At 29.6% G+C, this 14,056-nt stretch overlaps 1 protein-coding gene across 1 annotated transcript; it reads right to left on the reverse strand.

Annotated features, from left to right (window-relative positions):
- Positions 1-9,607: 9,607 nt before the first annotated feature.
- On the reverse strand, positions 9,608-10,851 carry LOC109788643 (uncharacterized). Its single transcript, XM_020347420.3, has one exon. The coding sequence runs from the start codon at positions 10,650-10,652 to the stop codon at positions 9,840-9,842; it is 813 nt and encodes a 270-aa protein (XP_020203009.1). The 5' UTR covers positions 10,653-10,851; the 3' UTR covers positions 9,608-9,839.
- Positions 10,852-14,056: the final 3,205 nt, after the last annotated feature.

Raw genomic sequence — 14,056 nt, forward strand, 5'->3', positions numbered from 1 at the left:
AATTTGATTCGCCCAAACGCTACTAACCTAAGTTTCAAGTAAACATACGATACTTAGATCATGCTCTTGTATTAGATCATTCATTAGAGGGATAAAAGACTTGCATCCAGCACCCCTACAATTCCAACTTAGGACATTCATTATAAGTGATTGTAGGTGTTGGGTTTCAAACCCTCTACATCTGTACGTGCATCAGGCCTAGCAGGCCTTTCTTCCAACACAGTAGAGGAATGAGCTCCCTCGCTCCTGAAGTGTTGCCGCAGTGCATACGCGAAAGCTAAAGTATCCTCATCAGGTCCTTGAACATGTGTCGCTACATCAAATATTTTTCTCGAAGAATCTTTAAAATCTTTTGAAGTATTTTTTAATCCCTCCAGTGCTTTAAAGGTATTCTCGGTTTCACGTACTGCATGTTGTTCAGATGCCCATGCATCACTAGGCTTTGGACGTACTGTGTCCTTTTCAAGGTCAATACCTTTATTTCTGTTAAGTGTAACACGTGGGCCATTACCTATTGAACTTTTAGGTGGTGAAAGAACTGTATTTTTAGCACGTACACTTTGAGGGTTTTTGCCAACCCCCTGATTGCGAACCTTCATCACCCTTTGATGTGAACTTACGTTGAGGGCCCCACCTTGTGTTTTATGAAACATCTTCACTACTTTGTCTTCTGTTTTTTCATGTGAAATTTCCAAAGCCTCCATGGGTGTCTCCGAAGCATCTGTAACCACCCCCATCTTTGAATTTGGGATAGATGGAACAACCTGCTTTTGGTTTCCTACTGAAGGTAAGCCACAATTTTTGGGTTTTTTATTCTTTTTAACTATCATCCATGGCCCATATCTATCCTCCATTCTAGGGGGTTCATGAATCTTAACTGATTCGGGTTCATGGGTTCCTGGTAATTCTGGGATCTTCTTAGTAGGCATTATGTTGTTTGCATCATCATCCACATCCATGTTAGGATTTGTAGAGATGGTATTTTCAACCTGTGGATCAAACTGAACCTGGTCTTGGCAGCTCTGTTGCTTATGGCCGTATTTGCCACAAGTAAAGCAAATAGAGTGCAAACCTTCATATTCCAGGCGGAGGATATGACCTAAAACATTAATCTGTGACACCAGCTTTTTTTGCAAGTCAATTTCCACACAGATCCTGGCGAAGCGACCACGTGACTGGATAGATGTAAGTTTATCTATCTTTAGCATTGTTCCAAGCTTGCTCCCTACCCTCCAGAGGAATCTATCATTAAACAGCTCAATAGGGAGTCCTGGAATCCGAATCCAAGCCGCAATTCTACGAGTTTGCGTTGCTGTGAACGTGAAAAAAGGGCGCCACCTTTGAACTACTATATAATGATCGGCAATCATCCAAGGTCCTTCAAACAAGGCATGTTTGTAATCTTCCTCAGCCGCAAATTGCACCAGATAAAATTCTTGAGATAGATCTACCATACGGACTAACCCTGCCTTAGCCCATTCCCGTTGAATCTTGTTCTCCAGAGATCTATAAGATATCCTTTTGCCCAGGACATTTATAATCAAGGAGTTACGCCAGGGAGAGCACCATTCTTCAAACTCCTCCCGAGTCACTGTGATAGTAGGGCATGGGTCCATATCTTCCCCAGACAGATTGGCCTCATCATCATTATAGACCACGTCTTCAGGGATCTCCATCTCCTTGATAAGAGAGTTAAAATCAGCGAAAGTTTTACCCCATCAGAGTTCAATAAGGAGTCCTTATACGATGTAGATGGACTTTTTCCAGTCTCTTGATCAATCACCCCACCATCCATGCATACATCATTGACTCGAGAACCCTCTGTGCCGGACGCGTCTTTCGTTTTGACCTTTTTTGTACTACGTAGTAGAGAGACATCGCTAGCGGCGTCATCTCTCTCGGAAACCCTAGCAGCGCTCCTAGTCATAAGGCTCACTTCCTCTATGAGAGTGTTTTAACACTATATTAAATAATTGTGTGTGTGTTTGATAAGTTTATGCATTATAAGAAAAAAAAAAACAATTTGATTTCCTCGTGACCGTAAAGCAACAAAAATACACGTTCGACAAATTCACATAAAAAACTCTCAGTGAGCCTTCTAACTGCGACACAAAACACGCTCTAAAATGGTATCAAGTCTAAAGTTTGTGTTAGCCTAAGTTTGTCTGAATTTGTGTCCTTTGTTTTCTACTTTCCAATGATCAATGAACATGAATCAATCACTCACACAACATTAATTAATGTTGATTGTGATTCGACAACAAATCAAAAGACACCATAGTCAGCAATCCATAGTTTGAGACAATATAAAATACTTTACATTCACATTATTACATAAAAATTGAATCCATATAAAAAAACGAGAATAATAATATCCATATCTTAATTTATACCATGTTGGAGATATTGTTACAAAACTAAATAGAGCGTGTCATCTGAATCACTAAAACATAACTCACTAGAAATGCAAAACTCCCCATATGATATTTTCTACTTCTGCAAGAAAAAATTACAAAGAGATCAATTAGCCTTCATGTCAGTGTACGGTTGAGCTTTTGTCCTTTAATGGTGCCTGGCTGAGTGGCTTGGCATTTCCTGCATGGTGATAGAAAAGACCTAAACATTTTCTGTCCAAACCATGTTCTTGTCACACTCCTTTCCTTACTTTTATGGCTTCTTGCTTTGACACGTTGTTCATCACATTTCCTTGTTTGTCCACATGACATCTTGCTATTGACATGATGATCAATTGCTAGCAATGATCTTAGGGAAATGGGGGAGTCTGTGGCGAAAGATCGATTTGGTTGAAATGGTTTAATTCGGCCATTTGAAATAAGCACATCAGCAGGTGTGACCTTGAATGGATTGGCACCAGAATTGAAGTCTGCTTTTATGGTGGAAAATTCGAAATCTAGGTCTTGATTGCTAACCTGATAGTAGTAGTTTGTGTTGTTGTTGGGAGCATGTGGCTTTGGATTTTGATGCTGTTCTTGAATTGAAACGAGGCCAGCAAAAGAGAGTGAATCAGCTGAAATGCTATCTTCTGCAGCATGAGAGGGAAGTTTGTTTCCTTGACGTTGTGTGCCCATTGATTTGTGTTGTGAGACCAACTTGGTTGTCTAGGTTAAAAACGTATATATAGGTGAATTGAAAGAATGTTTTTATGAGATAAAATCATCTTAAACTATATAAAATTTGCAGATAAATTATTAGGGTTAAATTTAAATGGGTAATGATTAGTGGTACAAAAACGAATTTCAACCAAGCTACTTGGTGCAATTTTATTGGAAAGTAATATGTATTTTATTTGAACGTGTTTTGTTATGCAAAATTTAATCCAGAGAACAGTCCAGTCGGATATGTATGTTTGGTAGAAGAATATATTTTAAGAATCTTGTGTTCGTAAGAATTTATGTTTATATAGTATACTAACATTCTCATGAATGTTTTTTTAATTATATTTCTCAACAAAACATTAGGGGTAGGAATTCCATTTACTATTCTCCATAACGTGTAAAGGTTTTAATCATGCTCATGATCTTGAAGAATTTTTTAAACATATCAAACAATTGCATATAGAATTTTTTTTAAATCACAGTTATGGGGAAAACATAATCTAACCGTATATTGTAAATTTAAATCCTTAGTTTTGAATGTAATTATATTTTTTAGAGTTATTTCCAAATTACAGTCTATATATCCCGAGGATGATGTGTTGCTTGATAATTTGCTATTCTAGTTTTCTTAATCTTCCATTTATGAAAGGTGAACAACAAATCTGCTTTTTGGTCAGATCCAGAGCCTGCATTGAAGTCACTAACAAAAGGTGTTGGTGAGTAAAATATTCTTGCTGCAAGTTTTTACTTCCATGAAGAGCTACAGGCCCTAATATGTGATCTTTCATAAGCTTTGAAAAAATATCCAATACAATTTCGTATACGTACGAAGGTAAAGTGCTTATTTTTCAAAAAAAGAGGTTGAGAATAGATGAAGCGGTCCAATAAGAATCAGGTTGTCTCTGTTGTTATATACCGTTACTCATGTTTGAAAAATTTAATAATATGTTGCGTAAAGTAGCATCAAAACCAAAAGTACTTATTAAAATATCACAATCGTCCATTGATTATAATAAATATATGAAGATATAATTAAGTCAAATTAATATTTTAGAAACTAAAACAAGAGGTATTAAAGTAATGGACAATGATTTTGTTTGCATAAAGGTTAAATTTATAGTTAAATATCTGATTAAAAAGTAATTAAATCAGACATATAATTAATTTAGCCGACTATGAACTTGACGATTCAGTTATATACAATATAGGGGGGCAAAAAAGGCGTCAAATGGGATATAGAATATAAATGTGCAATTAATTTACTCAAGTTAGAAAAATTAGGTTTGATTTTTTTAAACAATAAAAATTAAGTTCCAAATTTTTTATTTGTTATAATTAATAGGCTAATTATATTTTTATTTTATTTAGATTTATTTTGATCTTTTATTTATTAAAATATTTATTTTGGTATTTTATCTTTTATATTTGAATCGAATTAATCTTTTTAAAAAATAATTATTTTCAATTTTATCACATAATTTTGAATCAATTTTTGATTAATTCAAGATGTGAAACTTGTAACATTAGACTTTTTTATATGAAAATTATGAAATGTCAAATCCAAAATAATTGCAAATATAGTAAAAATCATGTGAAAAATATATCTTATGAACAACAAGAAAAAATAGAATGAAATTAGATTTTTTTTGAAAATTTTGATTTTTATCATGCATATAACACTTTAAATTTTATTTGGATTCAATAATTTTCTTATAAATAAATATGATAAGATGAGTTTGAAGTTTTGAATTGGTAAAAAAAAAACATTCAAAGGGACTATATTAACTTAAATTTAGGAAATAAAAGACTAAAATGAATATTTTAAAACTAAATGACCAAAAAGTGAATATATAAAATAAAATAAAGGACTAAAATTATAATTTAACATAAATAAAATTGTTTAAAAGTTTTTTTTTCCCAAATTGCTAGTTTGTCATTAAAGTAATTTAAAAAATTATTTTATATATTTTTAAATATTGCAACAAGTTTACATTTAATAATAATTTATAATAATGATGCACTATTCTTTTGTGATTGTTGGGTTGTATTTGAGAGTCTTATATTGAACAATATTGTTATTTGTTAATAGTAATTAACACCTTATTTGGTAAAAACATATTCTTCTATAGTAATTATTGAAGTGAAAGTATTATTTTTAGTGTCTTGTGTTAATTTTTCTGAGATTGGTAATTGTGGCATGATGTGTTATGATTTTTCAAAAGCCTAGACGGGTAAGTCGAGAGATCCACAATAACATGTTGCATGTTCGCATTTTATTTTGTTCAATTGATTTTGCTTCAATCTTGCAATTATTTAATTTAATTTGTGTGTTAGGACATGATCAAGGCATTCTTAAAATTTTTGAGTCACTAGTCAAAAAACTTACTTGAACTACTTTTATTTACCTCTTTGAACGAAACAATGAATTTTCTTATATTTCATTAGAACTTGTTAACCTACACCTTTAGGATGTGGAGAACTATAATTAGTTATAATAGGATAAAAAATATTATACATTTGGTGTAAGTGTGTATTACACCCATTAGAACAAGACTCTAAGTTTGGTGTTGGTGTATCTTATACCCACAAAAAGTTTTAGGAAGGCAAGATAACCTAGGCATTCATGTAAGTATGGAATATTAAGTGCTCATTTATTGCAAAAATAAAAGTTAATATATATATATAATAAATAAAAATAATTATGTAATAGATAAAAGGTGAAAGATGAGAAGGTGCCCAAGAAAATGTGGATAAAATTGTTTAAAAAAGGTTTAAATATCATGAATAGTGTCATCTTATTCTTAGGAGTTTTGACTCCAGAAAAATAATAAATTCCTTTGCAATTTGACTCCATATAAGCCAAGAAGTTCTTACGATTCTTGCACATTTGTGTTGTCATGTAGTGGTTCCAAAAGGAAAAGATGAAGAACAAAACTGAATTGGATGGTATTTGATGCATGAATTGAGATAAACATTAACCCCTTTTTGATTAAACAAATCAAGAATAGTGAGAAGAACAAGTGTATTGAAAATTCATAACTTTGAGTGTCATGATAGCTAGTCTCTTTGAAAATTTTTCATACATTTTTCTAATGTGGATTTGATGTCATTACCATGGTGGATGATGTGATTACTTAAATAGTTAAGAAAAGGAACTTATAAATAATGAGATTTGTTCAACTTGATTTTTTCTTAATGTATCCAATTTTTTTAGAATAGATTGTGTTAGGTTTATGTTTGTACGAGAACAAGTAAGATTCTAAGTTTGGTGTGTTTTGATAATTGTAAAATATGTCAATATCTTTAATCCAATTTAGACATTATCTAACATATTTTATGTTTTAGAGTCCTACTTTTGTCAAAATTTAGTATTTTAATTTATCACATTAACTAGTAGAATTTTTTTTTTTGTTTTAGTTTTAGGTATTTTTGATGGTTTTTTTGTTAGTTTCAAGATGTAGGAGGAATGAGCTAATGTCAAAAAAAGCTAACATTATGAGCGTTCGCTTAAAGCGAAAGAAAAGTGTACTCTAAGTAACTTCATGCTCACTCAAGTGAGCTAAATAGATGCTTTGAGTGAACCAACTCATAAGAAATTCTTAGAGCACCATAAAGAGTTCATTCAAGCAAACCATCTAAATGCTTTAAGTGAGTGGACATCACAAATCCACTTGGAAAAGGCTCATTTAAAACATTAAAAGAATAGGTTTCGGAGAGAATAAAAAAAATACTTCACATATTGTATATTTTAGATAGGTTTGAGAGAATAAAAAGAGTCATTGTTGGAAATTGATGTAGCTACTCTACACCATGTAATTCTTCATGCTTTTATTCTATTAATGTTTTTATTCAATTAATTGTTTTCTTCTTCTCTTTATGTATGGTTTTGGCTTGACCACTACAAGAAATGTTACATGTAGTGACATACAAAAAATGTCACTATAGGTACAATATATGTAGCTATATGTCTATTTGACATATAGTTACACACAATTTTAGTGTTGATTTTGAATGAGATTTAACAACATATTTTGTGTGTCACTATAGTCTATACCCACAATTTTTAATAATATACCAACATATATTGTAGTTATTGTGTGAGTAAAAGTAATTTTTAGTGACATATATAATGTCACTATAGGGTGTGTGTCACTGTATGACAATTTTGTTGTAGTATTTCTATATGATCCTATATAATTAATTGAAGTTGAGAAACTCTTTTAAAATTATGATATGGAGAATAACACTAATAACACTTATTACTATGAAAAGAATAAGTCTTATTAGTCAACATTTTAGACATCTAATCTTAATGTGAGTTGCTTATTACTATGAAAAGAATAAGTCTTATTAGTCAACATTTTAGACATCTAATCTTAATGTGAGTTGCTTATTACTATGAAAAGAATAAGTCTTATTAGTCAACATTTTAGACATCTAATCTTAATGTGAGTTGCTTAACAAACTTCACCAAATAATTAAGATTTTCCTTAAGGTATCTAGAATTTCTCACCTAAGAAATTAGGATTAAAATATTATTGTTGGTTGTTGAATTAACTTGATAATTATTGAAATTGAATAATAATCGAGAAAAATATATGTGAGAAAAGTTAGTGAAATCAATCATTGACATCTTTTATTTTAAAATTTTCAATTATCTTTTCAATCTTTTTATTATTCTAAATCCCTAAAAATATCTCATTTATCTTTATTGCATTCTTCAAATAATTTTATTTTTTTCTAATTAGCATTAAATTATATTAATTAGTTGTTATATAAGTATTTACAAATTCGATATTTATACTTATGTTTATTTTACTACTTAAGACAATTGATATACTTGCTAAATGGTCTAACAAAAATTAAAATAAATTTAATTTTTTTATCTTTATAATTTTATTTACTTTTCTTTTTAGTTTTAATAATTTAAAATATTTCTTTAATTTTAGTCTTGATACATACTTTTTATTTCCTTTCGATCACTGTTGTTTATTTTCATTAACATCATTTTCGTCCCGATGACATACATGTCACACTCTAATGTAGCAATTTTAACATGATTTTTATCTTGTTTAAATACATTTTTAGTGTCTATAGAGTTATTTATTTTGCATTTTAGTGCTACAATTTCTTCTACTTACACTTTCAATTCTTATAGTTTAAATATTCCTATTTAGTCTTTATCATTTATTTTTTATTAATATATTATTTGTGTTGTGATGATTTCACAAAGACCATTTGAAATTGACATTTTCTACATGATTTTTTTATTTGTTAAGTTATTTTATATTAAGTTTCATCATAAACTATCATGACTTTATGTTTGATTTAAAGCGCAAGATTACGATGACTATTGCTGAGTTTTAGTTGTTAATTTTCCACAATGAAGTAATGACATCATAATTTTGTAATTTAGTCTCATAGATCTCATGTTAAAGGTACTAATAATATCATTTTTTTTTATAATTTTTAATAAATTTTAGTTAATAATAAAAATATGCTTAGATTTCTTTCGATCATTTAGCTTAACTCCTGCGTCGGCTTATTAATGCGTGGGTTGGAAACTCGGACATTTCATAATTCTACAATTCAATTTGAATTAGAATAGAAAGGATGTTTCTGCATAATGGCATTATATATGAAACTTTTTATAAAGCGTTTATGATTTCTTCAGTACTACACTTCTATGAGTATAGTGGAAATGATATCATTATAATATTGATGTGGTCCCAGTAATTTAATGTCAAGTTGAAACTCATCGTTACTTTCAATTCTCAATAAATATAGTATGAAAACTTCAATATTTCACAAATATCCAACTGATGTCAATTAAGGTTAACAACAGTTAATCTCCTAAAGTTAAGAAGAAAAAAGAACCTGCTGAGCCCCTGGTTCCTCCGAGAGAGACAAATCCAGGGGAAGAAACGAATAAAAATCTAGGTGTGGATAGTGCTATTTATAGAACTATTAGTCAATTTTATCTAATTGATTAAATTTTCAAAAGAATTAGTTGTTGACATATGGTACAGAGCATTTTTTTTTATCGAGTGGTGAAGAATTCAATTCTTGCCTTCCCTATTTCTTTTATAAAAATAAAATAAAAAAAATAGAACACTTTACAAATACTCCACATAAATATCTTACTCTAACATGAACTTTTGTTTTTTTTTTATAAAAAAAAATACTGCACAAAATTAACTCTGTATGAATATGCTGTAATGCTGTTCGATTCTGCCATTTATTATGTCACACGCATGCGATGACAATATCTACACCAAGAACACTAGGCATATATTTTTTGTGAGGTAAGTTCCTTAGTTTAATACGATTCCTTTATTAGCTTAGAAGTGTTCAATATCCATGTTATCGTTAAGCAATAATAACAATAATTCCTAACAAATGTATGCAAATATCTATTTTGGATATAAAACAAAAAGATAGAGTTCTGACATGAACTGCCTCTCAAATAAATTTACATTTAACAGTTCACATAGGGTCAGAAAGCTTGTATATAGGGAGAATTGCATTAACAAAAACAAGGATATGTGTTATTGTGTATGTACATCAGCAAAAAGAAAAACCAAAGGGGTAAAACCAATAAAACTCAAAAACCATACTTGTGTCATTATTAGCCTCACGAGGCATTACTTGCATTTGCGCAACTGCAACAAATAGAACAAAAAACCTTACTAGCTAGATTAGAAAGTTCTATAGAGTAAACTATTATATAATTCTAGGCCTAAGCATATCTCTGTGACTGAGAGAAACCGGTTTCATAATACAATATCCATTTTTAGAGCAACATCCATTCTTGGTGTGTCTTCTAATGTTATGATGGTAACCCTTCTGCATCTCCAATGTTAATAGTCTTTTCTCTAAGTCATGCCTCTCAAATCCCCTCCTTAGATTCTGCCTCCTAATATTAGCACTTAACCTGTCTTTGTTGTGACATCTTTTGCTACCCACCGGCACAGGCATGGCTTCCAAACCCATTAACTTTGCCACAACCCCCGGTTTGCACCACACCACACTCTCCCCAGCTAGTGTTGGGGGAAAACAACACATACCCTTATTGTTATTATGATCTAAGTCACTAATATTCTCTCCTCCAAAACTTGTCTCACTGCAAACTGATCTTCTTCCCTCCATGTTTCCAAAAGAAGAACGGTACATGGCATCCCTTCCATCAAGTGAAAACCTTGGATACTGATTCAAGGCATTCCTTGCAGATCTCAAGATGTCAGAGTTGTTCACACATGACATCCTACCCCTCATTCCACTATACTCATTAAGCTTGGCTTTTCTAGCCATATCTTCCTCCAATTCTAGTTGTAGTATTAGATCCTCTAGTGTTGGTGAGTTTTGCTTTGAAGGGGGGGAGCTTAGGGTTACCTTGCTTGTGAAGTCACCTTGGTTGTGGTTGTTTTGTTGGTTGAGAGTGGAGGTTGAGCCGTTGTTGTTGCAAAAGGTTTTGAAGCCTTTCTTCATCTTGGCTCCCAATGAGTTCTTGAGGAGAAAGAAAGGTATGTCCTTCATGAGTGTGTGAATTCTGATGAGAAAAGGTTCGTGTGCGAGTGTGTATGAATCTGCATGATTTTCAAAATGGGGTCATGAGTTTTCTTTAGTATAGAGGGAAGTGTGCTAGAGAAAGGCATTGAAACGTGAATGGATTGAATGGGAGCGGTGTGGTGAGGTACTGAATGGAGCATTTTAGTCAAGTGAAATTAGATGAGAATTAATAGCTGTCACGTGATGGGCGAGGAAGGGTTTCACAAGTATTTCATTGCTTTGCTGCAAAGTTGTTTGGATGTTTATGGAAGGGTACGTAAAAAGGGCACCTAATGGCCTTTATGTTGACATCTTAACTTTAAATTGGTTGAGAGAAATGAAGATCATTGAATGAAGTTACGGTGGTAGAATGCGTCAAAAATACTATTTAGCCATCTTTTTCAGTCTTTGGTATATTAGGTAGTTCTAGTACTTGGGAGTAGTTGGTACTTTGAAAATTCTTCAAGTCGTTGCCACTCATTGATCAGTTAGCGAATTATAATTTGTCAAACACGGCTTTGCATGTCTTAATATCTTCCTAATTGTCAAAAGAATCAGATGAAATAATAAAAAGAAAATTGACAGAAAAACCCTGATTATAAGAATTAAAAGTTAATATTAAACAAAAAAACTGAAAAATAAAATATTTCAGAGTAGCATAATTAATAAAGAAAAGAAAATAGAATTAAATATAATTAGGTGTGTTTAGAGAATTCACAATGATAACTAGCTAAAAAAGGAAAAGACAACTTTTTTCCCGTGAATTTATTAAGATATCACCAAAAATAAAATTTATGATTATTTTAAACTATACAAATGTGTGTTTAGTAAAATAGTTTATAAGTTGACTAAAAGTTTAAAAGTAAGTTAAAAGTATATGAAATTATGAATTATACGCTAAGAGTTAAAAAAATTACAAATTTATAAGTTAACTGTTAGAATTGAAAGTGTTGAATAATATTAGTTGATAAACTAATTGATTATGTAAAATTATATATTTATTTGTTTAATAATAAGAGTAAGGAATAAAATGCATGTAAAATGGTTTATAAATTAAAAATGGTAAATAAAATAATTTTAAGTAAATTAATGAAGATAAAGAAGGAAAGAGAATAAGTTAAAAATATATTAGTTATAACTACTTCAATTAACTTATGGATATAAGCTATAACCTCCTAAATAAGGTTTTCATTAAGTAAACTTATTTTGGTCAAATTAGCATATAATTTAATCATAGGAACTTATAAATCTCCCAAATATCTTACTAAACACAATATCAATAAACATGTGAATTAACTAATAAGAAGTTATTCCAATTTAATCGGTGGTGTCAAGTTCTAGTCTCAAATGTACAATAGCCATGTTAGATACTTGGAGAGAGATATTTTGTAATCATGATAGTCTTTTTCAGTTTGAACAAGATTGAACCTAATAAAAAATAACAATGTATATAAAAAAAAAATACATAAGAAAGGTTTGTTTCACATGATCTTCTTCTATTCTTGATAATATGAAAGTAAAAATATTTATTCTAAATATTTATTAAAAAGTTATGCAATGAGATTTCTGAATATCCTTTATTCTTTAAAAAATTACAAGTTTTTTTTTGGCCTGATGAGTGAGTGAAAAAATAATATTCTCATGAGAATAAAGAAAGTTATTTTTTTAACACATTTATAACTTCATTTTCTAATTACTTTTTATTTAAATTATTTTGAATTTTAAAAAATATTCTCAAGATTACTAGAGTGTGATCAAACAGGGTTATAACATTTTGGTTAAAATATTCTTAGGAATGCCTGAAAATACAATATGGAACCCTGAAACAAACCCTCCCGTATTAAAGTTAACATGGTGAATTTGATTAAGAGTATTATATTTAACTGTATTACAGGTGTTTTAATGAATGTTGTTAAAAAATAACTAATGAAAAAAATTGTTAATATGTCATTGTTAAAAGTAAATGTGCTTATAGTAACATGACACAATTAAAAAATCTAATTGGTTGCCAGTGTAAAAATTTTTTACATTAACAATGTATATGTGATTAACTCTAAATATAATATATGTATCTATAAATATATTTGACATATATTTATACATAATTTTAATATAGATTTTGATTGGTATTCAATTACATATATGTTATGTCACTATATCTTATATTTACATTTTTTTTAGTAATTGTAAGAATAAATTTATTAACATATGCTAATATGTATTATGCGTCATTATAATCTACACTTATAAGATTTACTTTCCTCATGATATTTTCATCATATTTATGATTTTTTTATTCAAACATTAATTAGGTGCCTTAATTTGTTTATTGATGAATCTAATAAAACAAGTTGCACATCCTAAATAAATCAAAAAATAAGTTACAAATTGTATCCAAAAATTGAAAATGCTTATTATTTTAGAAAAATATTAACTCAAATTTAAAAGTTAAATTATCAAATTAATTTCTTGAAAAGTAAAATAGCAAAACATATTTTTATTTTTATAATAAAATAAAGGGCAAAAATATTTTTTAATTTAATTCATATAAAAGTATAAAACATTATGGCTTGGCAACGTTTGATTTAGGTAATTAATCCCACAAGTGAGAAAAAAAGTGGATTATTTTTACTGATATAACTTATTTTCATAAAAATTAAAGTGTGAGTAAAATCATTATATATTTTCATACTAATGATATGGACAAATTCTAAGGTGTTTTGGGAAGGTATAATTTCAACCGTTAGATTTTATGGTTGCAATGATATTTTCATCATATTTATGATTTTTTTATTCAAACATTAATTAGGTGCCTTAATTTGTTTATTGATGAATCTAATAAAACAAGTTGCACATCCTAAATAAATCAAAAAATAAGTTACAAATTGTATCCAAAAATTGAAAATGCTTATTATTTTAGAAAAATATTAACTCAAATTTAAAAGTTAAATTATCAAATTAATTTCTTGAAAAGTAAAATAGCAAAACATATTTTTATTTTTATAATAAAATAAAGGGCAAAAATATTTTTTAATTTAATTCATATAAAAGTATAAAACATTATGGCTTGGCAACGTTTGATTTAGGTAATTAATCCCACAAGTGAGAAAAAAAGTGGATTATTTTTACTGATATAACTTATTTTCATAAAAATTAAAGTGTGAGTAAAATCATTATATATTTTCATACTAATGACATGGACAAATTCTAAGGTGTTTTGGGAAGGTATAATTTCAACCGTTAGATTTTATGGTTGCAAGAGATGTAATAATTTTTATTGATTTTCTTTTCTCTCTTCCTCCCTCTTCAATCATCTCCTTAATGACAACCTCCAACCCCTTCTTCCTACATCTGATAAGCTTCTTCGACAAGTTTCTCTCTTATTGCACAAG

This window comes from Cajanus cajan, chromosome 3, assembly GCF_000230855.2.
Source record: "Cajanus cajan strain Asha chromosome 3, NIPB_CcT2T_4, whole genome shotgun sequence".
Classification (NCBI taxonomy): domain Eukaryota; kingdom Viridiplantae; phylum Streptophyta; class Magnoliopsida; order Fabales; family Fabaceae; genus Cajanus; species Cajanus cajan.